Genomic DNA, 22,550 nt, shown 5'->3' on the forward strand with positions numbered 1-22,550 from the left:
TTTAGTGTATACAAAGAGGAACCACATTCATTAATGAATCAACAACTTAGTATTTGATTACATGGTGGCGTAACCAAAGATCATAAATAACCATGTGAAATGCATCATACCTTATGGGTGGTGAATTCCACTGGAAGTGCTTCTGAACCTGGTAAAAGAATCACATGAAAAATTTATCATCAATTGTTGCAGGTACTTTTCCGTCTGAACTTCAATTTTAGTGAAAAATGATGACAATATAAGGCTTCTTACCATGACTAGGTTCTTGTGTAGTGTAACAAATTCCTCTTGAGATATGTTCTTTAGGATCTGCTTAAGATTATACACGTCATTCTCCCGAAGGACAACAGCGAATTTTTGCCAATTAAGAATGTCATTGAACGGCAGGTCATAATAGTTGGATAATATTACTGCAAGAAAACAAACCAGGTAGGTTAAAGGAAACATTTTAATCACTATCTTGTTAAAATGTGGCGATCTTACTATGTCTTCAGTCCCACATATTCCAAACTAGATCCTCGTGTTTCCAAAAGATATGATACAATCAAGGTATAGTAATCAAGTCTTACGTCCTGAACTATATGACAACAAAATCTAGGAGTATTTTCACTGGTTGTTGAACTAGATAAGTTAATAAGGAACAGTATTTTTATGACAGCCTTGAGCACCAACAATTTTGGATTATACTGGAAAGCTCTCAGCACCGTTACATTATCTCCCAAGTTTTTATGTTAACAGAAATTTTTGGAAAATGCTTGGGTTCCAAAAAAGAAGCATATCTCCTTAGATAAGGCCAACCTTTAGGAGCAAACAATCATTATATCTGTACAAGTATATTCTAATTTGTCTTACTAGGCTTAGTGAATACTGACAATATCTGAGTTTTTCACAGGTACATCAGCAGTGGTCATCTAAATCTCCAAAAGGATATTTCCTGATCTCCTCTAAAGTATAACAAAGAACAAATGAGAGAAAATTACTCTATTTGAGTATTTTGTTTGTTCCACTTTCTCATTTGTATTTCTAGGGCAAAGTTCCTCGCAGCATTTTAGGCAGCCTAGTCCTAATAACTTGGTAATCCATTCCACACCCATCATTCAGCAAGCAATAAGCAACTATGAGAATACAAATGTCTAAATCCCCCCATCACTGCAGCAGCCACAGGAAGTTGAGATCCCTTACCAGGAACACATCCATAATGAATTGAATCAGTTATGCGGGCACTATTGACCTGAGAACCACCAGGGCATATGCAAAATTTAGTTCTGTAGAACCTCTTCTGGTACACTAAATGTCCGGTAGCCCTGCTTATTCTGTTATTCGAAATGTCGAGTTCAGTATCGTTCTCCCACACACGAGCCAGTATAACTCTAATCTTCGAGTTTCTATGACCAGCCCAAAAACCAAGCGTTGTCCTACAAAATAAGCTTCTGATCAGTATGAAGCTACGTGCTGTTTTAGGAAACAACAATGCATTGAAAAGGTGTTATATTTTACCTATTTTCGACGTCATCTCCACCAGCAGGAAGAGCAAACGGCTGTAAAACTTGAGGGAGAGCAACATCTTTATGGGGAATGAAACCAACATCATAGCTTGGAGAACATACAACACGAATGGCATTCTTTACAAGAAAGGGAACTCCTTCGGTTGCCCGAACACCGACATCATGGCAAGTAACAAAGAAATGATCGGCACCTAGAGTTCTATTCCAGTAAGGATATTTAGTTATTAAACTATGAAGATAATTCTGAACAATTGTTGTCATATTCTCATACGAAGTGCCCTGCATTAATTGTTGTAAGTTGTAACAACGGATCAGTCATCGCATTATCTAATTTATTTAGATCTAATAATGAACGAATGAATAAACAAACTGTTCTCCTGGTTTACCTTGCCGCGCATTTTGTGACAAGAAATTGGGATAAAAAAGAGGTGAGCTTGATCTGGATCGTCCGTAAGGAACCGACTCTCGCGAATGTTCTGGAAAAAGTAACCTTCGCTGGCGTATTTACCGGTGAGTTTCCGGGGAGTTTGGTAAAAGGTTTTCGGATCACCGTCGGGGTAAATGTAAATCTTGAATTCCCTCTCCATTTCTTCGAAATTCAACTTGAAAAGCTTCGGTGAATGGTAGACATCGGTAAACAAATCGCCGACATCGTCGTCTTCTCCTCCTTCGTCGACATTAATTTCCTTTTCGTTGGCAACGATATGCGCGTGAGAGGGAACGGTGGGGAAGAGAGTGATCCGGTGGGGAGTGGTAGGCGAGAGAGGAAGAGGCGGGCGGAGGGATTTGAAGGAGAGGTAAGAGAAGGAAATTAGGGTGAAGATAGAGAGAGTGAGGATTGCTCCCTTCAGAGAAAACAGCTGAGAATGCTGTGACTGTTGCTTCCCGGCTATCATCGCCGGTGGATTGCTAAGGATTCTAGTGAAGCAGGGCGGAAGAATAACAAATCTTGTGATTTTTGTGGAATTGGAGGTAAAATTTCCTCGATTGGATTGGATCCAATGACTGCTCTCTCACGCTAAATCTAAACTATCCATTTATAACAATTTTGATATTTCTTTCTTTCTTTTTTATATCATGATCAATTTTGACATGAGATTATGATTTCATAGATATTAAGTAGTACATGTGATTGAAATATAGAACTTGAATGGCAATATGAATGAAAAATCAGCTAGACCACCGAGCTTGAAGAATACTAAGGAATCATAGATATTAACACTTGTTGTAGTAAATGTCTCCTCCTCTAAAGCACCACAACTCTTGGAGTGCCAATAATGTCGTCTTTGTTGAAAGGCTTAACTACATGATCATAGGACCACTTATACATAAAGTTGAAGAATTCAAATTTATATTTTAATCATAACGGAACAAGAAATTCTTCATCAACAATGACAAAATCAAGAGAAAATCAAGGAAAACTAGAGACAACACAACAACAAACAGTAATTTTCTCACACTTTATTTTGTATTAACAGAGAAAATTTATCACATATCAATTTTACAATTAATTTATATGTGATAGACCTATAGATGATGATGGTGACCATGAAGAGACAACTAGCAGGAACATATAACAATACAACAATTTAAGAACAAAAAAACTTTTCTTCTCCATTTTTTACATATTCATGAAGTACAACATCAAATAAATTTTGTCTAATAAGAAGACCAACCTATAAGAATTTAGAAAAAAAAATTACTCATAATTGAAAATCAAATCACTAAAATATAAATTTATTCATAATTAAATGATTATAATATACTATCCATAAATTTAACATTTGTTTAAGATTTAACGACACAATAACTCAATTGTTACGATTTACTAATAATAAAGTAATATGCGATGTAATCTATTTTTTAAAGTTTTATAAGTAAATAACATGATACAAATATGTAAGATATATTAAAAATAATTTTAAAAGTGTCATGGGGATAGAATATTAATATTGTTTGTGGTTTTTTTAAAAAATTATAATCTCTCTTTGAAAAAAATAAATTTATTCATTTATTGACAACGCACATTATGCAGATGCGTGTGCTTGAATCCCAAACTTCAAAAGAAAACAACACTCACTTGTGAGTCACTTAATGAATTTTTATTTTTATTATTTACGGCTGCCATAACATGTGTTTTTGAAGACTTAGGTGGTATTTGTTTTCACTGTGCAAACTCTTCAAACCACTTATGTCTGTGTCGCGCAGACCACGCGCGGACATTAGGCTTCGCAGACTGTTTGTTTTTTTAGAAGACAAAAGCTCTTCAAACGTCTGCGCGAGCTCTTCTTGGTGCAGACTTGGTTTTATGTCTTCAAAGGTCTTCAAACATCTTCAAGAACAATTATAAAATATAATTATTTATTAAAATAATTTTAAATAATTTAATAAGGTTATTTATTTTAAAATAATTTGTTATAAAATAATTTATTATAAAATAATTTACTTTAAAATAAATTATTATAAAATATGGATTGATTTATTTTAAAATAATTTATTTTAAATAATTTATTAGTATGAATTGATTTATTTTAAATAATTTATTAGTATGGATTGATTTATTTTAAAATATGGATTGATTTATTATTGTAGTTGTGTGGATTGATTTATTTTAAATAATTTATTAGTATGGATTGATTTATTTTAAAATATGGATTGATTTATTTTAAATAATTTATTAGTATGGATTGATTTATTTTAAAATATGAATTGATTTATTTTAAAATATGGATTGATTTATTTTAAATAATTTATTAGTATGGATTGATTTATTTTAAAATATGGATTGATTTATTTTAAAAATATGGATTGATTTATTTTAAATAATTTATTAGTATAGATTGATTTATTTTAAATAATTTATTTGTATGGATTGATTTATTTTAAAATATGGATTGATTTATTATTGTAGTTGTATGGATTGATTTATTTTAAATAATTTATTAGTATGGATTGATTTATTTTAAAATATGGATTGATTTATTATTGTAGTTGTATGGATTGATTTATTTTAAATAATTTATTAGTATATATTGATTTATTTTAAAATATGGATTGATTTATTTTAAATAATTTATTATTGTAGTTGTATGGATTATTTAAATTTCAGTATTGTAAAACTAAAATTATTTAAATCTCAGTATTGCAAAACTTCAATTTATTTATATTTCAGTTTATTTATATTTTAGTTCATTTTAGCAGTCTGCAGACGTTAAAAAACAAACAATCTTCTTCTTGCAGACTGCAGACTTTTGGTCCACCTCTTCTGCTGCAGATGCCTGCAGATGTAGTCCGCAGACTACAGACCTTTTACCTCTGCAAAAACAAACACCACCTTAAATTTGAACGGTAGACTTAAGTTGTTTTCAAATACAACTGAACTAGAGATTATAGACAGAAAGCCCAATGGGCATTTGAGTCCATTCCAGAAAAACTATTTGACAACCCTATAAGTTATTCAACGGCAAAAAGTTTAACCCAACGGTCGACAAAGGAATTTAAATTCGAAAATTTCCCTCTCCAAATCCATCAATTTGATTTCCCCCCTCTTTTCTGTCAGTCTTGCTCTTTACAGGCCTCACAAAAGATAATCCAAGAAAAGATAAAAAAATTTCTCGCAAACAAAACACTGCCAAAGCTTTGATTTCCCTATGTATAATTCCCACTTAAACGCCTTTCTCCAAAACCCAGAATCCCTTTCCCCCTATTCCTCTATTACCAGGGGTTTGGATTCAGAAAAATACGATCTTGCCTTGAATCAAGATAACCCTAGCTCCGCCATGGATGAAGATGAAGAAGAATCTTTTGCTGATTTAATGCTTTGCGACTCTAATTCAAGGCTGATCCCATGTGGGTTTTCAAAATCTAATTGCACAGGTAAGTAAAATTTCTTGATTTTTTTCTTGTTAAGCTCCTCATTATTTAATTGATAATGGAACTCTCTGAAAGAAGGAAATTTAAATTCATTTTCTTGATATGTTTTCCAAAAAGGTAAGTTTTTGGTGATTCAGTTATACATGGATTTTTTTTAAATCCTTTTAAGTATATGAAGCATTTAGGAAGTGTATGAAATAATACAAAAGGAAAGTGAACAAAAGATCAATTCTGCTCAACCTTTTTTGAGTTGATCTTATCATTTATAACTGGTTTCTTAATTGTATATAATTCAACCGAGGTAATAATCTTTTTCTGATTTTTATATGGTTTGCAGATGAAATCGTGATGTTCATAAATGCTGGAGGAGAGGCTTTATACGAAGCAGATTCGAGTATGAAATTATTGGGGGATACTTACTTTGAAGGAGGAAATGTTATGCAGACCAATGAGCCTATAACTGAGGCTGGAGATTGTCCATCCATTTATTGGTCTGCAAGAATTGGGAGCTTCTGGTACCGGTTCAACAATCTTCCTCCTGGGGACTATTTCGTCGATCTTCATTTTGCAGAGATCATAAACACAAATGGACCTAAAGGAATGAGGATATTCAATGTCTATGTGCAAGAAGAAAAGGCAAGTTATATATCAAAATCACTCAGTTTGTGTTGTGATTTTTCAGTGTCTAGAAATGTAAAAGTTTTGCTGTCAATATGACAGGTACTGTCTGATTTTGACATATTCTCAGTTGTTGGAGCCAATAAGCCCTTACAAGTTGTAGATTTGAGGGTGTCAGTGAAGGGGGATGGCCTAATTGCATTGAGGTTCGAAGGCGTTATTGGAAGTCCAATAGTCTGTGGGATTTGTGTAAGGAAAGCACAAAATACAGGTGCTGTAATTTGTGTTTCCATTATTTGATTCATTTCCAATTTTAACTTTGGAGCATTTTAGAACAACTGCTTATTTTGAAACTTTTTTCCCAATCTAAGTACAGTTACTCAGGGATCACAAGAATACCTTAAGTGCAATAGCTGTGCTGCTGAAATAGAACTTTCCTCAGCTCAGGTTAGGGTTTATTTAGCTGTGATTAGATGTTTTCTGTAGCTCAACTTGTTGCTTATGTAGACTTTTACTTTTGCCTTGCAGATGAAACTTATGCGAACAAAGGCTACAGATAAATACGAGAAGAAGATACAAGAGCTCACTACACAGTGTCAGCTCAAGACTCATGAATGCCATGAAGCTTGGATGTCATTGACTGCAGCAAATGAGCAGTTGGAGAAAGTTAGGATGGAACTTGACAACAAGATCTTCCAAACACGCACGCTAGGTAACTGTCATGTATATTTTCGAAGTTTGAATAAGTACATTCAATAAATTGAGTGGACGAAGAATTGTTAAGCTACTAAAGAAAGAACTCTTTTACGGTGGCTCTGATAGAATATGCTTTTCTCAGGTTTTAATGATGCGTACAAATACATTTCTTCCATAACTAGTCTTACAAACTTTAATTCTTGCTAAGTGGTTGTTTGTTCCTCAATCCTCATGTTCTTGAATGTTTGAAGCATATAAGTAGGGGAAGATTTGTGGGTAGTAGTCTAAATTCTTATCTGATCACAAATGCTGATGGGAAAACCTGTGCAATGGTGGTTTGTCTAGATTGTGTTTGGTGCTCAAGTTATACAAGTAGAGGGATAGTATTACTTGCTCCTTTTAAACTCAACAAATATTCTCTTGTCAGATGAAACTGTGGGGAAACAAGCTGAAAATCTGAACAATATTGCTAGCAGTTATGACCTTCATAAGAAACATTGGGAAGCATCAATTGATAATTTACAAGAGAAAATAAAGGTAACAAAGTTATCTTTTCAACAGTGTCTTTCTTTGTGATAATTTCACTTCCTTTTGTTGTTGTGAGAATATTTATTTTAATGCATTTTCTTATTGATTATTCTGCAGATAATGAAAAGAGAACATGCTCAGCTCTCTCATGAAGCACATGCATGTGTTGAGTCAATACCCGAATTGAACAAAATGGTCACTGGTGTTCAGGCACTGGGTAGGGTCTAATTCAACTGGTTAGTTTGAGATGAAATTTACACTTTTTTACATCCATATGGGCTCACAGAATGAGTTTGCAGTTCTCCAGTGTGAGGATCTCAAAGTAAAGTATTGTGAGGAGCAAGCAAAGCGAAAGGAGCTCTATAATCAGATTCAGGACACTAAAGGCAAGGGTTTTTCTCCCTTCTAAGTAGTTTATTGATGCAGTTTTTTCCATTTATCATCAAAGAGTACATAGGAAAACACTTGTTATACTATCTATTTAATTTCAGGAAATATCAGAGTCTTCTGCCGCTGCCGTCCACTTAGTAAACAGGAGATATCAGCTGGTTTTGGTCAGATTGTAGATTTCGATGCAGCAAAAGATGGAGACCTTGGCATTCTGACAGGTGCCTCTACCAAAAAAACTTTCAAGTTTGACCGAGTTTACACACCGAAAGACAATCAAGGTAACAATTTCCTATCATGCTACACAGTAACCCCAATATCAACATGTAAGATGCTGATTTAGCTAGTGTTTATTTTGGCATAACAGTCGATGTTTTTGCGGATGCCTTACCACTGGTGACATCAGTGTTAGATGGCTACAATGTCTGTATTTTTGCTTATGGGCAAACGGGAACAGGAAAGACATTTACAATGGAAGGCACTGAACAGAACAGGGGAGTCAATTATAGAACTCTTGAGCAGTTATTTCAAATTGCTAAGGAAAGGAGTGACAGTTTTATATACAACATATCTGTTAGTGTTCTTGAAGTTTATAACGAACAAATTAGAGATTTGTTATGTACATCACCGACATCAAAGAGGTGAGACAGCTGTACTTCCTATTACATTCTCAATTAGTCACTTTTGGCATACAATATCCCAAATGCTAAACGGTGATTTATGTTCTCAAATGAATTTGCTTTGTATTCATTGGTTTGGTTGATAGGTTGGAGATAAAGCAATCTGCTGAAGGGTTTCATCATGTTCCAGGCATTGTAGAAGCGCAAGTTGAAAACATTAAGGAAGTTTGGGATGTATTGCAAATTGGAAGCAATGCTAGAGCTGTTGGATCAAACAACGTGAATGAGCATAGCAGCCGATCCCACTGGTATCAAGACCCCTGTTTTACTTTTTCAACACTGTAAATTGAAAGAAGATCTTTCAAGTTTTCTGTCTTTTTATCTCATTAATAACAACAAAGAGAATTTTCTTTTACTTTTTGTCCAGCATGCTTAGTATAATGGTAAAATCAAAAAACGTGATGACTGGTGACTGCACAAAGAGCAAGCTTTGGCTTGTCGATTTGGCAGGCAGTGAGAGGCTTGCAAAAACTGATGCACAAGGCGAACGACTCAAGGAGGCTCAAAATATCAACAAATCCCTTTCAGCTCTTGGGGACGTCATATATGCTTTAGCAACAAAAAGTAGTCACATTCCGTACAGGTCCATTGATTGTCTACCTTGACTACATAACCCGTTTCCCTTTCATTCTTTTGCATGACATTTTTCATTCTGTCTCAGGAATTCAAAGTTGACACATTTACTTCAAGATTCATTAGGTAAATCTGTAGGATTCATACTCTAGTTGTTTATTAGATTTCTGTTTTCTAGTCTTAATGGCAATAGATTTTGGATATATATGAGTCTAATGATATTGCAACTAACAGTAGCTATTTTTTATCAGGAGGTGACTCTAAGACACTGATGTTTGTGCAAATTAGTCCTTCAGAGATGGACTTAAGCGAAACCTTGAGCTCCTTGAATTTTGCAATTCGAGTTCGAGGAGTTGAGTTGGGTCCTGCTAAGAGGCAATTCGATACAAGTGAGCTCCAGAAGATGAAAACAATGGTACTTCTAGATAAGTCTTTGCTTCCATCACTACTACTTATTATAAGATCGATCAACTAACTTGACTGCAATTACTTTTAAATTCTTACAAAGCTTGAAAAGGCAAGGCAGGAATCTAGATTGAAAGACGAATCGTTAAGAAAATTAGAAGAGAGCTTACAGAGCCTAGAGAATAAGGCCAAAGGTAGAGACCAGGTTTACAAAACAATGCAAGAGAAGATCAAAGAACTTGAAGGTCAATTGGAACTGAAAACAATCATGCACAACCAGTCAGAGAAGCAGCTCTCACAACTTTCAGATAGATTGAAAGGGAAAGAAGAGATTTACACTACTTTGCAACTAAAGGTTGCCATTATTTTAAACTGTAATTCACATATGCCAAATTGTTGTTGTTCATACTAACTATAATCTATTATCTGGTAAAGGTTAAAGAATTGGAGGCCAAGATTAAAGATCGGCAAGAGTCAGATTCGGCTAGTTACCAGCTACAGGTTACACTAAATGGAATCTTCTTTTATTGTTTTTTCCCCCTTCATCTTGCTTCTTGTTTTGACATGAAGTAGTTTGATTCAAAACAGGTTAAAGATCTCGAAAAAAAGATGAAAGAGCGAGTACAAGAATCCGAGTTCCATTCACTTACTCTTCTACTCAAGGTTGTTAATATTTTAGTAATGTTGGTTTATATATATATATATAATATATATATAAGGAAAAACGAAAGCTTAACCTGTTCTGTTTCTTTTCCAGATTAAGGAACTTGAGAGAAAGCTGAAAGAGCAGGAAGAAAACCCAGAATCCATTTTGCTGCATCAAAAGGTCATCATCTATACATATATAGCATACCTCTATTTTCACTCGCTATTTGTTTGGCATATATTAATGCTCTTATTATCTGAAACCATACCCCATTTTCAAAGTGAAAATTACGGACGATTTCCAAAAGATGATAGTTCATTTACTTTTCTCATAAGAAATTTGCTTGACTGAACTGCATTTGCATGTAATATCTAAAGTTTGATAATTTTGTAGCAGATTAAGGAGCTGGAAGCTAGATTGAAGGAGCAAGAGCAACAGTTGCAATGTGCACTAGCTCGCGACTTTGCCGATGCGATAATGGCCAGTCCTAGTGTAGGAAAATGCAGAAGAGATGAGGAGTCAATGAATGAAGCTGAACCTCGTATCCTAAGGAGTACAAACTCATCCAGTAGCCGTCCGTTGAGCTCTGGGTCCAAACAGCCAAGAGTCAGTGATGTAGTCCATGAGACAAGGAGGAAAAGGTACTCTAGAAGTGGTGAAACGGAGAACAACAATACGGTTATACCTGCTTCTTTGGCTGATAAAAGGGCAAGAAAATCTGATCCACCTAAGATTGCAAGGGGTGTGAAAACAGCAAAACCAGGTGGCATAGCTGCTCAGGGACAGGGAACCTTGGCTCACAAGAAGGTCATTAATAGAGCTCACGTCCAGGCAGCGATGGAGAGAGATACTAAGAAAAAGATTTGGTCTAGATAAGTCAAGCCAGGAAAAAAGGATTTATATGTAACTTCTACAAAAGCATACACTTCAAACCACTTGGAGGTTCATTCATTATTCTTTAGATGTTATTTCTAGTTTGTTTCAGATCTTTAAAGGTGTTGTATATCTTTACAAATATCCACATTCGAACAAACAACGAATGTTGAAGTATTAGTTTCAATTTATTTTCTTAAAATTGGTTGTGTTTTCTCTCAAACTGCATAACTACTTCCTTAAAAATGGATTAAGAAAATATAATAAATTAATTATTTATTATTATCAAATAAGAAATCTATGTTTTTTAAGGAATTATAACAAACTCATTTTAAATAATAAGAAAATATAATCAACTCCTCTTAAATAATAACAAAAAAACCCGTATCTTTATGAATTCATTTTTATACCAAATCTTTATTAATTTTATTAGTTATTATTTTTAATCAAATAAAGAAATATAAAAAAATAATTACATATTACTATTTAAATTTCTTAAATTAAATTTAAATCTAAATAAATTTTAAAATAATATCATTATAGAGAGTGATAAATCATAATCATTTTTATTCGTTATTAGTGTACTATCCTATAGATTCAGTTAATGTTGGCTATAGGTCAAAATCACATTTGATCCTATAACTTATAAGCGGCCTCAAACAAGACATTATGAACTACCCAAATGAAATGAAATACTCATGATCTAAAAAAACCCTTAATACATTTCATGACAATACTTTTGTCTTACAACATCTTAATAGAATACAAGGCATGAAAATATCAACATTATATAAATCATAAAAAAACTAAAGTGCTCAATATTTCTATTGAGTTTCTAAAAGAAATATCAACCCAAGCACAATATGAATAATTGAACAGCTTAAAACGGAAGTAAAGAAATCGAAAGAAAAAAAAACTATAAATGAAATGATGAGAGGGGTTGATGAAAAGTGTGGGATATGAGAGATGGAAGTAAGGTGGGTAGGAACGAAAGTAAAATTTTATGTTATAAGTGAAAACAAATTATTAATAAATAATATATAGAAAAAATTTAAAAGCGTCGGGCGACGACTGCCTTACCCGCCTTGGCTCGTGACTGGCAAAATGCCAAAACACAGTGATGAAAGATGAGAGACCAAAACATTTATCTCGTTTCAGTGGGGGCATGCTAACGCAACATCTCCTATCTCATCTGCCCCCACCCCTTCACAACACAACAAAAACAACTCTTGCTTAAGAAAACGTTATATGCAATGAATTAACGATGCTGACATAAACTATCATACTTCCAACAGATTCTTTCTCAAGCTAAAGGTATCCATCACATGATTGATTCAACGGAACAGAAAGTCCGACCGGTTCGATCTTCGGTCCAGTGCTTGGCGTTGCCACGACTGATCATATGATTGATCATGAACTTCTTGCATGTTTGCGTTAGCTGTAAAAACGACAGTTATAAGATACTAAGGACATAACCCAACATTAACATCACACTTCACCAACTACACCCTATCACGTTAATCACGCTCCCTCATCGGTTTCCTTCTTTAGCCAACCATTTCTTTCCCTGACTCCATATCTCAACTTAAATATAGTTTGTTGTTTAATGTGTTTATTTAATATAAAAATCAAAAACCAGAAGAGAATAAAACAAATGATTGAGGACATATATATATGTATTGGTAGGGGAAAGCAGAAACATGGTGTTAAAAGGCAGAAAGGAGTAGACTTTGGTGGCTTTGGGGAGGAAATCATGGCCTTGTTTAGGTTAAATTAAAGTTCTGCACATGTTAAAAAAGTGGCAAAGGGTCGGCAGCTATAATTACACATATATGTTACAGCTTTCTGCGGTGATGTAGCCCAAAACATAATAAAAGGTAGACAAAATGGTGGCTTTTTCTTCTGATTAAGCAGTGAAATTTAAGCAAGTATAATTACTTAGCTAGCGGTAGTGAATTTGTTAAAGAGAAGTGCTAAATCAAAAGAGCTATGAGTTTCATTAATCATTTAAAGGCCTGAAATAACAAGTTGTACAGTGTCTATATCTCAATTTTAATAATATATTATAATAAACTAAACAAACGAAATGTCTCAAATTTATATTTTTTTATCGTCGATGATATATCTTTCATCTTTCATCTATCTTCTATGTTTTTTTCATCTATCTTCTATGTTAGGATCACTAAAGTATCACTCAATAATTTTAACTTATTAATGCTAATAATTGTTCTTTTAGTAATGATTTTTTAATATTATTTTATTGGAAATATTAAATTAAATAATATTATTTAATTAAATTTTAATTTTAATCGATATATAACTGTAGTAATTTAAATGATTTTAATTAAAAAAACAAATTAAATTTTATTATAATATGATTTTATTTATATTATATTTTTAATATTAATTGTTATATACATATATATATTATTAAAAATTTATAATTTTATTTATATGTAAATACAGTTAATTATTATATTAATATTTCAAATAAATTTACCATAAAAATTCATATATTTCTTTATAGGTAAAATTATCATATTAATTATGGATATACTTATTTTTAGTGTACTTGTAGAAAAGTTGAAAGTTGTTAATAAATGAAGTGGAAAGATATTAATTATCCATTGGCTTAGTGGAACGACGGTCAAATATTTTAATCTTAACATTGTAAATGAAATAAATTGAATCGTTATAATAGATTTTTTGAAATGTTTAATTTGAATTAATTAATTAATTAATAAATCATTAAAATACGGTGGTTATACGGGAAAAAACATACTAAGCTTTAATGCCTTTCCCCTCTCTCAATTCAAATTGTTTTTGACAGTGTTTTTCGCTCAACAACACTTCAAAGTTCAAACCATCACTTTTTCAGACACCAACAAATCTGCAGCTAATTATTAGCCCTAAGCCATGGAGACTGATCAAAAAGAAAAGTCTTAACACTGGAAATGGCGTCTAGGCCCTATTCTAGCGATGGGGTTCGCCAACAGCTACTCCCTACGGCCGTGGTGTCGTGTTTGTTTCAATATATACATACAATGACAATCTTCAGTCTCCTGAGCTGAGAGCCTCAGTTCCCTGACAGGCAGAGATTGAAATACACTGAGACAGTCGCTGACTCAACATAAAACAAATCAAAGATCTGCCACTGTATATTTCCATATTTAATAAACAATCCAGTTTCGTATCACAGATCCCAAAGTTTTCAATACAGACAGTTCCCAATCAACCATAAGACAATAACATATCTATCGAGAGATTGAGTTTATATATATGAAAGAACAAATCTATATGTATATATGTAGTCATAGTATAGCCGACTATAGCCTTCACTCTCATCTAAATTTCAGCTGCTGCCTTCTGCATATAATCTTTTGTAGAAACATGCAAAAGCAAACAGCAGATTCATCAAAAAGCTATATCTTAAAACATAATAAAAAAGAAGTATAAATAATAAAGTGATCAATAGTGCCAAACATTTTATTAAAATAAATTTTTAAAAAAGAAAAATTAAACATTAGTTTTTCTCAACGTTTACATGTTGATCTTCATCTTATAACGAAACATTCTAGACAGACGATAAACTAAGAATGGGTGTTTTTAGAAATATTACTACTGTTTTCCTTTTCCTTTCTTTTTTTCACATCATCCTTTAAAGGTGTTGTACCTTTTTAGGGCAACGTGCTGTAGTGATGCAAATCATTCCATGCTTGAACCCCATTCCAGTTGCTTGTTGTTGTGTTATCATTGCCATTGCTGCTAGTGGTTGGAGTCGGAGTTACCGGTGCATAAGAATTCCCAAAGAACCATTCCGTGGCGGTTTCATTGCTGGTGTCTTTCCTTTGATTCCCAGCTGCTGGTATTTCAGGTTTCGAAATCTCCAGATTCTGGAACAAAATGGGTTGAAGCTTTTCTGCTTGGCTGATCTCAACTGGAACGGAAGAAACAGTGGCGCTGTTTTCGTTTTGGTTCTCTCCACCGAAAAGCATAACCAATCTTTGTTGCTGCAACTTCCAATGTAAATCTTGGTTTATGGAACTTAAAGACTCAATTGAAGAAGCAAGGCCACTACTAACATTCAAGGAACCCGTCTCCTGAATTGCACCACTAAGGCCACTGGTAATTGAAGAAAATGGATAATTGTTAAACCCCATCAAAGAGCTAGAGTTACCGGCTGGATCGAGACTGAAAGAAGGGCTACTAGTATTATCTCCAAATGAAGAAAACTGGTTATAAATACCAGCAGCCGGTGAGGGATCAAGTCTAGGAAACGACAAACCACCCAGCTGAAAATCCATGGCAGGAGAAAGGCCATGAAAGAACTTCAATCGACCCATCTCCGAACACGAGTCATTGGAGTCACCCGAAAGCCTCGAAGATGACTTTAGCTTCTTGTTCTTGCGGCAACCGCCACCGATCGGCACGTTACGCAGAGCCCCACCTTTGGTCCAGTACCTCCTACAGGTCTTGCAAAAATGCCTCGGTTGACTGAGGCTGTAGTTGTTGTAGTAGCAGAATTTGGTGTTGGGAGAGTCGCATCGTGGACACTTTGGGGCCGCTTGCTGGTCCTTTGGCTGCCTTGCTGAACCTGTTTTCCGGTTGCCACTGCTTTGGTTTTCTTCCTTGGTAGCTGGTTTTGCACTGGGATTATCATGAGGCATCATGGAAATCAGAAGAACAAAAACTATACTGTGGGTTTGTTTGTTTCCAGGGTTTTCTTTCTCTCTTTGTGTTTCAGTTTCCTTTGGCAAAGGCAAAGATGGTCAATTGATTGAATTCATGCATGGGAAAGATGATATAGACAGAGAGACAGAGAGAGAGAGAGAGAGAAACGGAGTCTTGTGATATTCATCAAAGAAGGCTTTGGGAGGCTTTGTTAAAATCATAAGATATATTGTGTTTTTTTTAAATCAAGTTCAAATATTAAAATTAATATCATAATAAGAAATGATTATAAATATAAATATTAAAATAGATATAAAATATAATACAATTAATTATATGCATAATTTTTTTAAAAAAATTAAAAAATAATATCTAAAAATATATTCTGTGATATTTTTATTTTACTATAATGTATAAAATAATTAATATCATATAGATTATCGAAAATAAAATTTTCATTAAAAGTAATAATACTGCCGTTTTTTTATAAATGATTTGGACTCAATATTAGTTTTGAAGGATTTTAAAATTTTTTTTGAAAAAAAAAATAAGAATTGGAAAATGGAAGATAAATTTTGTTGGAAATAATAATATTACCGTCTTCGGAAATTTATTTGGATTTTTTATTTTGATGAAATTAAAATTAATTTTAGCAAGAAAATAAAAATCATAGAATCAATATATAAATAAACATAAACATAAAAAATAATTGAGTACAATATTAATTGTATGATAGTAAATTTCGTTATACTCATATTTTAATTAATATGTGGTAAATATAAGATAATATTTATATAAAAATAATTATATAATTTTTAATCGTTTGACATTAAACGTTCACACCTTTGATATTCAGGATGCTCGAACCCAAAACTTTAAGTAACAATAACAATTCATTTATTACCGATGTCACTTGATCCATGCCATCCATATTATGATATTTATTTATTTGAATAAACAAATTATTCACTTATAATTTCAAAAATTAATGGTGCGAGAATACTAACTCAATTTATTACCTACAAACTATCATCAAAAGGTTTTTAACCGAGGAATAGACAAGAAGCATAGTGATTCCTTCATATAAAGTTCCTAAATAAACATGATAATTTCTGTAATTGCAGTAGCAGGGGTGCTCTCATTAGTGTCTCTGCATCGTTATCTAATTCATTGCCTCGTAATGTCCATTTTAACCTCCATTTGACCTATTTCTTTAATTTCTTAAAGACATCTATTTACTTATTTTTTATTATTATTAATTTAAGATAGATATAAGATATTAAATGTTTGAAAGATTCTTAATCATTTAATAATGAATGTTTATACACCCTTACAGACATTGTGCTCGAGGACATCAAGAGATAATAACAATCCATTGACCAATAAGATCGTTTAATTCATACATTTATTTATATCAATTCTTTTTAAAAGCAAATTAAACTTGAATTAATTTATGAAGTATATGAATAGAGAAGGGATGGGGTTGGAGGTAATTTGATGATATAAGGGTTGAAAGGTAGAGAGAAAGAGGTTGGAAATAGCAGTTAAAGAAGGGACGTGGCATAGTGAAATAGAACCGACCAAATTAAGAGCAAAGACGTTAAGGAAAAAGGGTGTATGCATGGATGAGAAGAAACGTGGAGTGCCGTAACCAAAATCACTATTCCAGATGGAAAACAGTTGGCTACACACATTCATCCCAATATGATATGGATGAATAAACCAACCAGACAGACTCAGAGGAACACGTGATTGTCCGTCCAAGAGGGAGGGCTGTGCCTCAATTCCCGTGAGACCCAAACAACATACAAACTCTACTCTCACTTCTAACGTCAATATATATTATCTGAATTATGAAATTTAATTAACGCTTAAATTAATATAAATATAATTTTAGAGTTAAGAAATCACTCTGAAACGCTCACTCCCGATCACGTGACTCCCCTTCTTCGAACTTCCAAGCCGTCTATTTGAACAATCAAACAATAACATTTATTACTCAAGAGGAATTACATTTTATAATACTATATATATATATAGTAATTGATGATGCAAAAGAGAGATTTTGCACTGTACTATTGTCGGGTGGTACATGATTGCTGATCATGCAACGTACTGAACCGCACCGTAGCTCTAACCCCGTTAAATACCAGATCTCATCTCCGCTGTCTCGCTCAGTCGCTCTCCATTCAATTAATCGGATTGTCCCAATTTTACGGACGAACGTTCTCTGTCTTAGGAGGGCGTTTCCGTCATTTCTCAGTTAATTGCTTCTGAAGCGTTAAGTCGCTCTCTGAAACTCACGAGTCTCAAGGCTTGAGATTTTGGGGAAGTTCTTGCTAAGTCAACTTAATTTAAGATTCAAAAATAATAAAATTATGTATAATTAAAAATGTGAAAAAATATAATACTTTTTATTAGGCACATTTAGAAATGTTGTATATTTTTTAATATTTTTAGTTGAACTTAAAATGTGAACTTAAAATGTTAATTTTATTATATTTTTTATTACGTTTATTTTCATCATTTTTCAATTTTAAATTAAATTATCGTCCCTTAGACTCTCCCGATATTTTAAGATCCAAATAGCTTTAATTTCGCTTCCCTATTTTAAGCCTTACAATTTATTAATTATTTATTAGATAGTACAGAGTAAACCAAAATCCATTGAAATTACAGTTATTTAATTAAAAAAAAGTATTTAATATAAAAATTATTTAAACTCAGTTTGGTTTTAGAAAATATTATTTATATTTATTTTTAGAAAACATTTTTTACTTTTAGTCTTTTGAATTGGTATCTAATTTTTTTTAAAATAAAGATTAACAAATAATTATTAAATAATTAAATTAAAATAAAACTATTACAATTTCATTACATAAATTAAACATGTGAATTATGAATTTATAAAATAAAAAAAATTGATAAGAAATTTCATAACACAAAAATTATTTTAGTTTGTAATAAAAATATAATGTTAATGCATATCAGACATCAATTAATTTTAGAAAGTAGACAAAAAAATATTGTTGCAAGCAAGAGTACATAAAAGTGTCATTAAACTTTTTTTATATAGTTGCATTCGGGGCCCTCAAACTTTTTTTTTGGGACTAACGTAGCCCTGAATTTTTTTTTGCACTCAATGTGATCATTAAGCTAAAAAAATTCAAACTAATCCCTTGGCCAATGGATCAAACATTGACTGTCACAACGCTTATATGGTAATCTACAATATTGATGTCACAATATACGATGGATGATGATGTAGTAGATGTGTTTAATTGATTTTTTAGGTAAGTTCGATGTCCTAATTGATTTTTTTAAAAAAAGTTTAAGTAGTTGTTTAATTTCTTAGAAAAAAGTTGTTTAAATTTAAAATATAAAAAATCATTAAAATATTCAATGCATTAAATATAAAAATACTATAAATTAAATTATTAAAACAATTCAATTTGTGGAACGTATTGAGTGTAAAAAAGTTTAGAAACTATATTGATTTTTTTATAAAACTTTGAGCTTCATATATCATCAAGTCAAAATATTGTTGTTAGGAGGATTTGAACAGTGCATGTTAAGTTAAAAATTTAGATATCGTCTTTTTCTATTTTTTAAATTTTTAAAATAATTTTAATGAAATTACTGAAAACATCTTTTTTACGTTTTCATATTTTCATTTATTTATATTTTCATTTTTCAAAAATTATTTTTACTTTTACAACCAAACATATTTTCTTCAACATTTTTTATATTCTAAAATTTTAACAAAGTAACTTATATTTTTCAAAACCAAACATAAATTTTTTTAGAGGACAAATATTAAATACAGTTGTTAGTAAATATATTATAGGTTTACTGTAATCCTAATTTTTATAAACCAAATGTATTGGGACATGATCTCATTTTTCAATTATTCCTAACACATTTTGACAATCTTTTCTAAAAAAGGAATGAAATATCCATTTCAAAATTGGAAAAGGTAGTTTATTACCCTGCGATTTTGCTGGACCTTGATAACTAACAATAGCAGTCTTTGATCTTTGGACCGATGCCGAGTTATTTGCTTCCTGGATTGGCCCTTTTTCTTGACGCAGACACGAGTTTGTTAGAGAACCGGACCGTATTTGTATGTATACCTAATAAGCCTTCCAATGGTCCAACCCAAAAGACTGCATTCAACATATTAATCATGTTTTCATTTAGTTGCCCCAAAAATTTCCATTACATGTTATTAAATTTTAATAGCTATATCAAATTCATTATTAAATTTTAAAATAATATAACTATAGTACTACATTTTAATTTAAGTTTTAATTATGTTATTAAATAGTTAATTTGTAAACGTCACGATAAAGAATATATCAATTTTGTTAATATCATGATGTAAATGATAAAAATATTATTTTCAAATAAAAATATATATAATTATTTGATATGTGAATGAACAAAATCAATAAAAAAAAATCAAATTTTAGAATGAAAACTTGTCTGGTATGGATAGGTCACTGACAATGTGTGTGTTTGACGATAGTGTTGGGTGCAGCCTTGAAATGGTGTAGGGAGTGGATATATGTTGAAGGTAAGGGCTTATGTGCCGGTGAGAGAGGGCCTCGATGGTGGTGTTTGAGTCATAGTCAAGAAACCATGCCTTTTTCCTTCGGTTGGTTATGTGTTTCCTTTTTGTTCTCTATTTTTTTCTTTATAAAAATATATCTTAAACACAATATCTATAACATCAAAATAACTAGTTATGTATTTTTTTAAAAATTATGATATTCACTCAGAAGATTTCGTATAAAAGCCGTTTCACAAGCGTTCAAAGAGTGACAAAAGAGTAGCTTCTACATACTTTTCTGGGAAAAGAAAAAGCTTGTGATGAAGCACGTAGATATTTGTCTTGAAACTCGATGAGTTATGAATTGTGATGAGGTGGAGGGTGATGTACAAAGGAACTATGATGACGAATTAGGTGAGAGCATCTCTGACGCATTTCGAGACCAATTAATGAACGAGAGAAACATCGGTAAAATTTTCACCAACCTTTTATCGGTTACGTAAGCTAAGCGTTCACAACAGAGTCAACCCAGCGTGAACACTGACAACTTTAATTTTTATGAAACACCTGTTTCTTTCTCATGAATTCAATCTGCATATAATTTTATTTAATTTATATTTTGAAATATAAACTTTAAAGGTAAATCTAAAATTAACATAATGATATAGTTGGTTGATAATATATAATTTACAGATTTTCTTACTAAATAATTTACACACTTTAAATACATTAAATATAAAGAAAAGTTATACACAAATAATGTATGTGAATCCTAGATTTGTTTCCAGATATAAATAAAAAAAGGCAAAAATAAATCTCGCCCAAAGAAAATGGAATTTGAAAAGATTGAAACGGAACGATCGACCTGTTTAATTTTGATTTTCTTGATAAAAAAGTATCTGGTCCTGAAATGGGTTGGTTCGGGTTCGGGTACTTGAGAAGGGACCTAGATCTTTCTTTCGCTCACCCAGTATGTCAGCCAGCCGCTAAATCTTTGGCTATAAATAACCTTTCCCCCCACGCATGCTATCCATATTCATTTGCTTTGCTCTGAAGCTCGGAAACAGTTCAAACATTTAAGAAGACGAAAATGCCTAGATTGCCTGAAGAAGAACACCCTAACAAGGCTTTTGGATGGGCAGCCAGAGACAGTTCCGGTGTTTTATCTCCCTTCAAATTTTCCAGAAGGTTTCCTTTTTGAACTTTTTATCATTAATCCATCTTTGAATCTGTTTTAAGGTCCTTGCTTGTTTGTTTAATAAAAATAAATGATGCACATGCAGAGCAACGGGAGAAAAGGATGTAGCTTTCAAGGTGCTTTATTGTGGGATATGCCATTCGGATCTTCATATGGTCAAGAATGAATGGGGAACTTCCCTTTACCCTCTTGTCCCTGGGTATGTGATTTCTCTCAGTTTTGTCTCTTCATCTTCTCCAATCAGTATATTATATATAGATTAGATTTGAAATATTCCTACGTATTGGATGCAGGCATGAGATTGTTGGTGAAGTGACCGAGGTGGGAAATAAAGTCCAAAACTTCAAAGTCGGGGACAGAGTTGGAGTTGGGTGCATGGTTGGGTCATGCCGTTCCTGCGATAACTGCAAAGACAATCTCGAGAATTACTGCCCCAAAATGATACTTACCTATGGGGCAAAATACTATGACGGAACTCTTACATATGGAGGCTACTCCGACACTATGGTTGCTGATGAACATTTTATCGTCCGCATACTTGATAACCTGCCTCTCGATTCGGCAGCCCCGTTGCTCTGCGCTGGGATTACAGTGTATAGTCCATTGAGATATTATGGACTGGATAAGCCTGGTTTGCATATTGGTGTGGTTGGACTGGGTGGTCTTGGTCATGTTGCAGTGAAATTCGCCAAGGCAATGGGAGTTAAAGTCACAGTGATTAGCACCTCCCCTAATAAGAAGAAGGAAGCTTTGGAAAATCTTGGTGCCGATTCGTTCTTGATCAGCCGAGACCAAGATCAGCTTCAGGTTTATATATTTATATATTATTTCAATGATTCATATGTATATAGTTGTTCTAAATGCAATATTTGGTGTATAGGGTGCCACTGGCACATTGGATGGAATCATCGACACAGTATCAGCTCAACACCCTGTGCTGCCATTGCTTGGGCTGTTGAAGTCTCATGGGAAACTTGTTCTTGTTGGTGCACCAGAGAAACCACTTGAGTTACCTGTTTTTCCTTTACTCCAAGGTAAGAATCTACTGTCATTATTTCTTTAGTGATATGGGATCCCCAATTCCCCTCGGATATCCTACATTAGAGTCGTAATTTTGGGTGCAGGAAGGAAAGTGGTGGGAGGGAACATGATTGGGGGGATGAAGGAGACTCAAGAGATGATTGATTTCGCAGCCAAACATAACGTAAAACCAGACATTGAAGTTATAGATATGGAGTATGTGAACACCGCCATGGAACGCCTTGCGAAAGCTGATGTCAAATACCGGTTTGTGATTGACGTTGGGAAAACATTGAAGGCCACATCTTGAAGTTTTTATTACCAA

At 32.9% G+C, this 22,550-nt stretch overlaps 4 protein-coding genes across 4 annotated transcripts; 2 read left to right on the forward strand and 2 right to left on the reverse strand.

Annotated features, from left to right (window-relative positions):
* LOC120126708 (probable glycosyltransferase At5g03795) lies at window positions 1-2,434 on the reverse strand. Its single transcript, XM_039144817.1, has 5 exons — window positions 1,892-2,434; window positions 1,498-1,784; window positions 1,183-1,415; window positions 253-410; window positions 1-148 (listed from the first exon to the last, which is right to left on the reverse strand). The coding sequence occupies exons 1-5, from the start codon at window positions 2,399-2,401 to the stop codon at window positions 47-49; spliced, it is 1,290 nt and encodes a 429-aa protein (XP_039000748.1). The 5' UTR covers window positions 2,402-2,434; the 3' UTR covers window positions 1-46.
* Window positions 2,435-5,067: 2,633 nt separating this feature from the next.
* LOC120126709 (kinesin-like protein KIN-14R) lies at window positions 5,068-10,797 on the forward strand. The gene is made up of 19 exons (XM_039144818.1): window positions 5,068-5,381; window positions 5,716-6,014; window positions 6,099-6,267; window positions 6,373-6,443; window positions 6,525-6,708; window positions 7,120-7,229; window positions 7,338-7,437; window positions 7,520-7,606; window positions 7,712-7,888; window positions 7,975-8,248; window positions 8,374-8,535; window positions 8,655-8,870; window positions 8,949-8,986; window positions 9,112-9,275; window positions 9,369-9,620; window positions 9,701-9,766; window positions 9,854-9,928; window positions 10,023-10,091; window positions 10,308-10,797. Exons 1-19 carry the CDS (start codon window positions 5,156-5,158, stop codon window positions 10,785-10,787), a joined length of 3,219 nt encoding a protein of 1,072 aa, XP_039000749.1. The 5' UTR covers window positions 5,068-5,155; the 3' UTR covers window positions 10,788-10,797.
* A 3,661-nt stretch (window positions 10,798-14,458) lies between these two features.
* Window positions 14,459-15,607, reverse strand: LOC120126688 (dof zinc finger protein DOF5.7-like). The gene has a single exon (XM_039144804.1). It carries the CDS (start codon window positions 15,452-15,454, stop codon window positions 14,462-14,464), a length of 993 nt encoding a protein of 330 aa, XP_039000735.1. The 5' UTR covers window positions 15,455-15,607; the 3' UTR covers window positions 14,459-14,461.
* A 5,421-nt stretch (window positions 15,608-21,028) lies between these two features.
* On the forward strand, window positions 21,029-22,550 carry LOC120126736 (probable mannitol dehydrogenase). Its single transcript, XM_039144838.1, has 5 exons — window positions 21,029-21,195; window positions 21,291-21,404; window positions 21,499-22,012; window positions 22,086-22,239; window positions 22,330-22,550. The coding sequence occupies exons 1-5, from the start codon at window positions 21,098-21,100 to the stop codon at window positions 22,533-22,535; spliced, it is 1,086 nt and encodes a 361-aa protein (XP_039000769.1). The 5' UTR covers window positions 21,029-21,097; the 3' UTR covers window positions 22,536-22,550.

This window comes from Hibiscus syriacus, unplaced genomic scaffold (assembly GCF_006381635.1).
Source record: "Hibiscus syriacus cultivar Baekdansim isolate YM2019G1 unplaced genomic scaffold, ASM638163v2 tig00110461_pilon, whole genome shotgun sequence".
NCBI lineage: Eukaryota > Viridiplantae > Streptophyta > Magnoliopsida > Malvales > Malvaceae > Hibiscus > Hibiscus syriacus.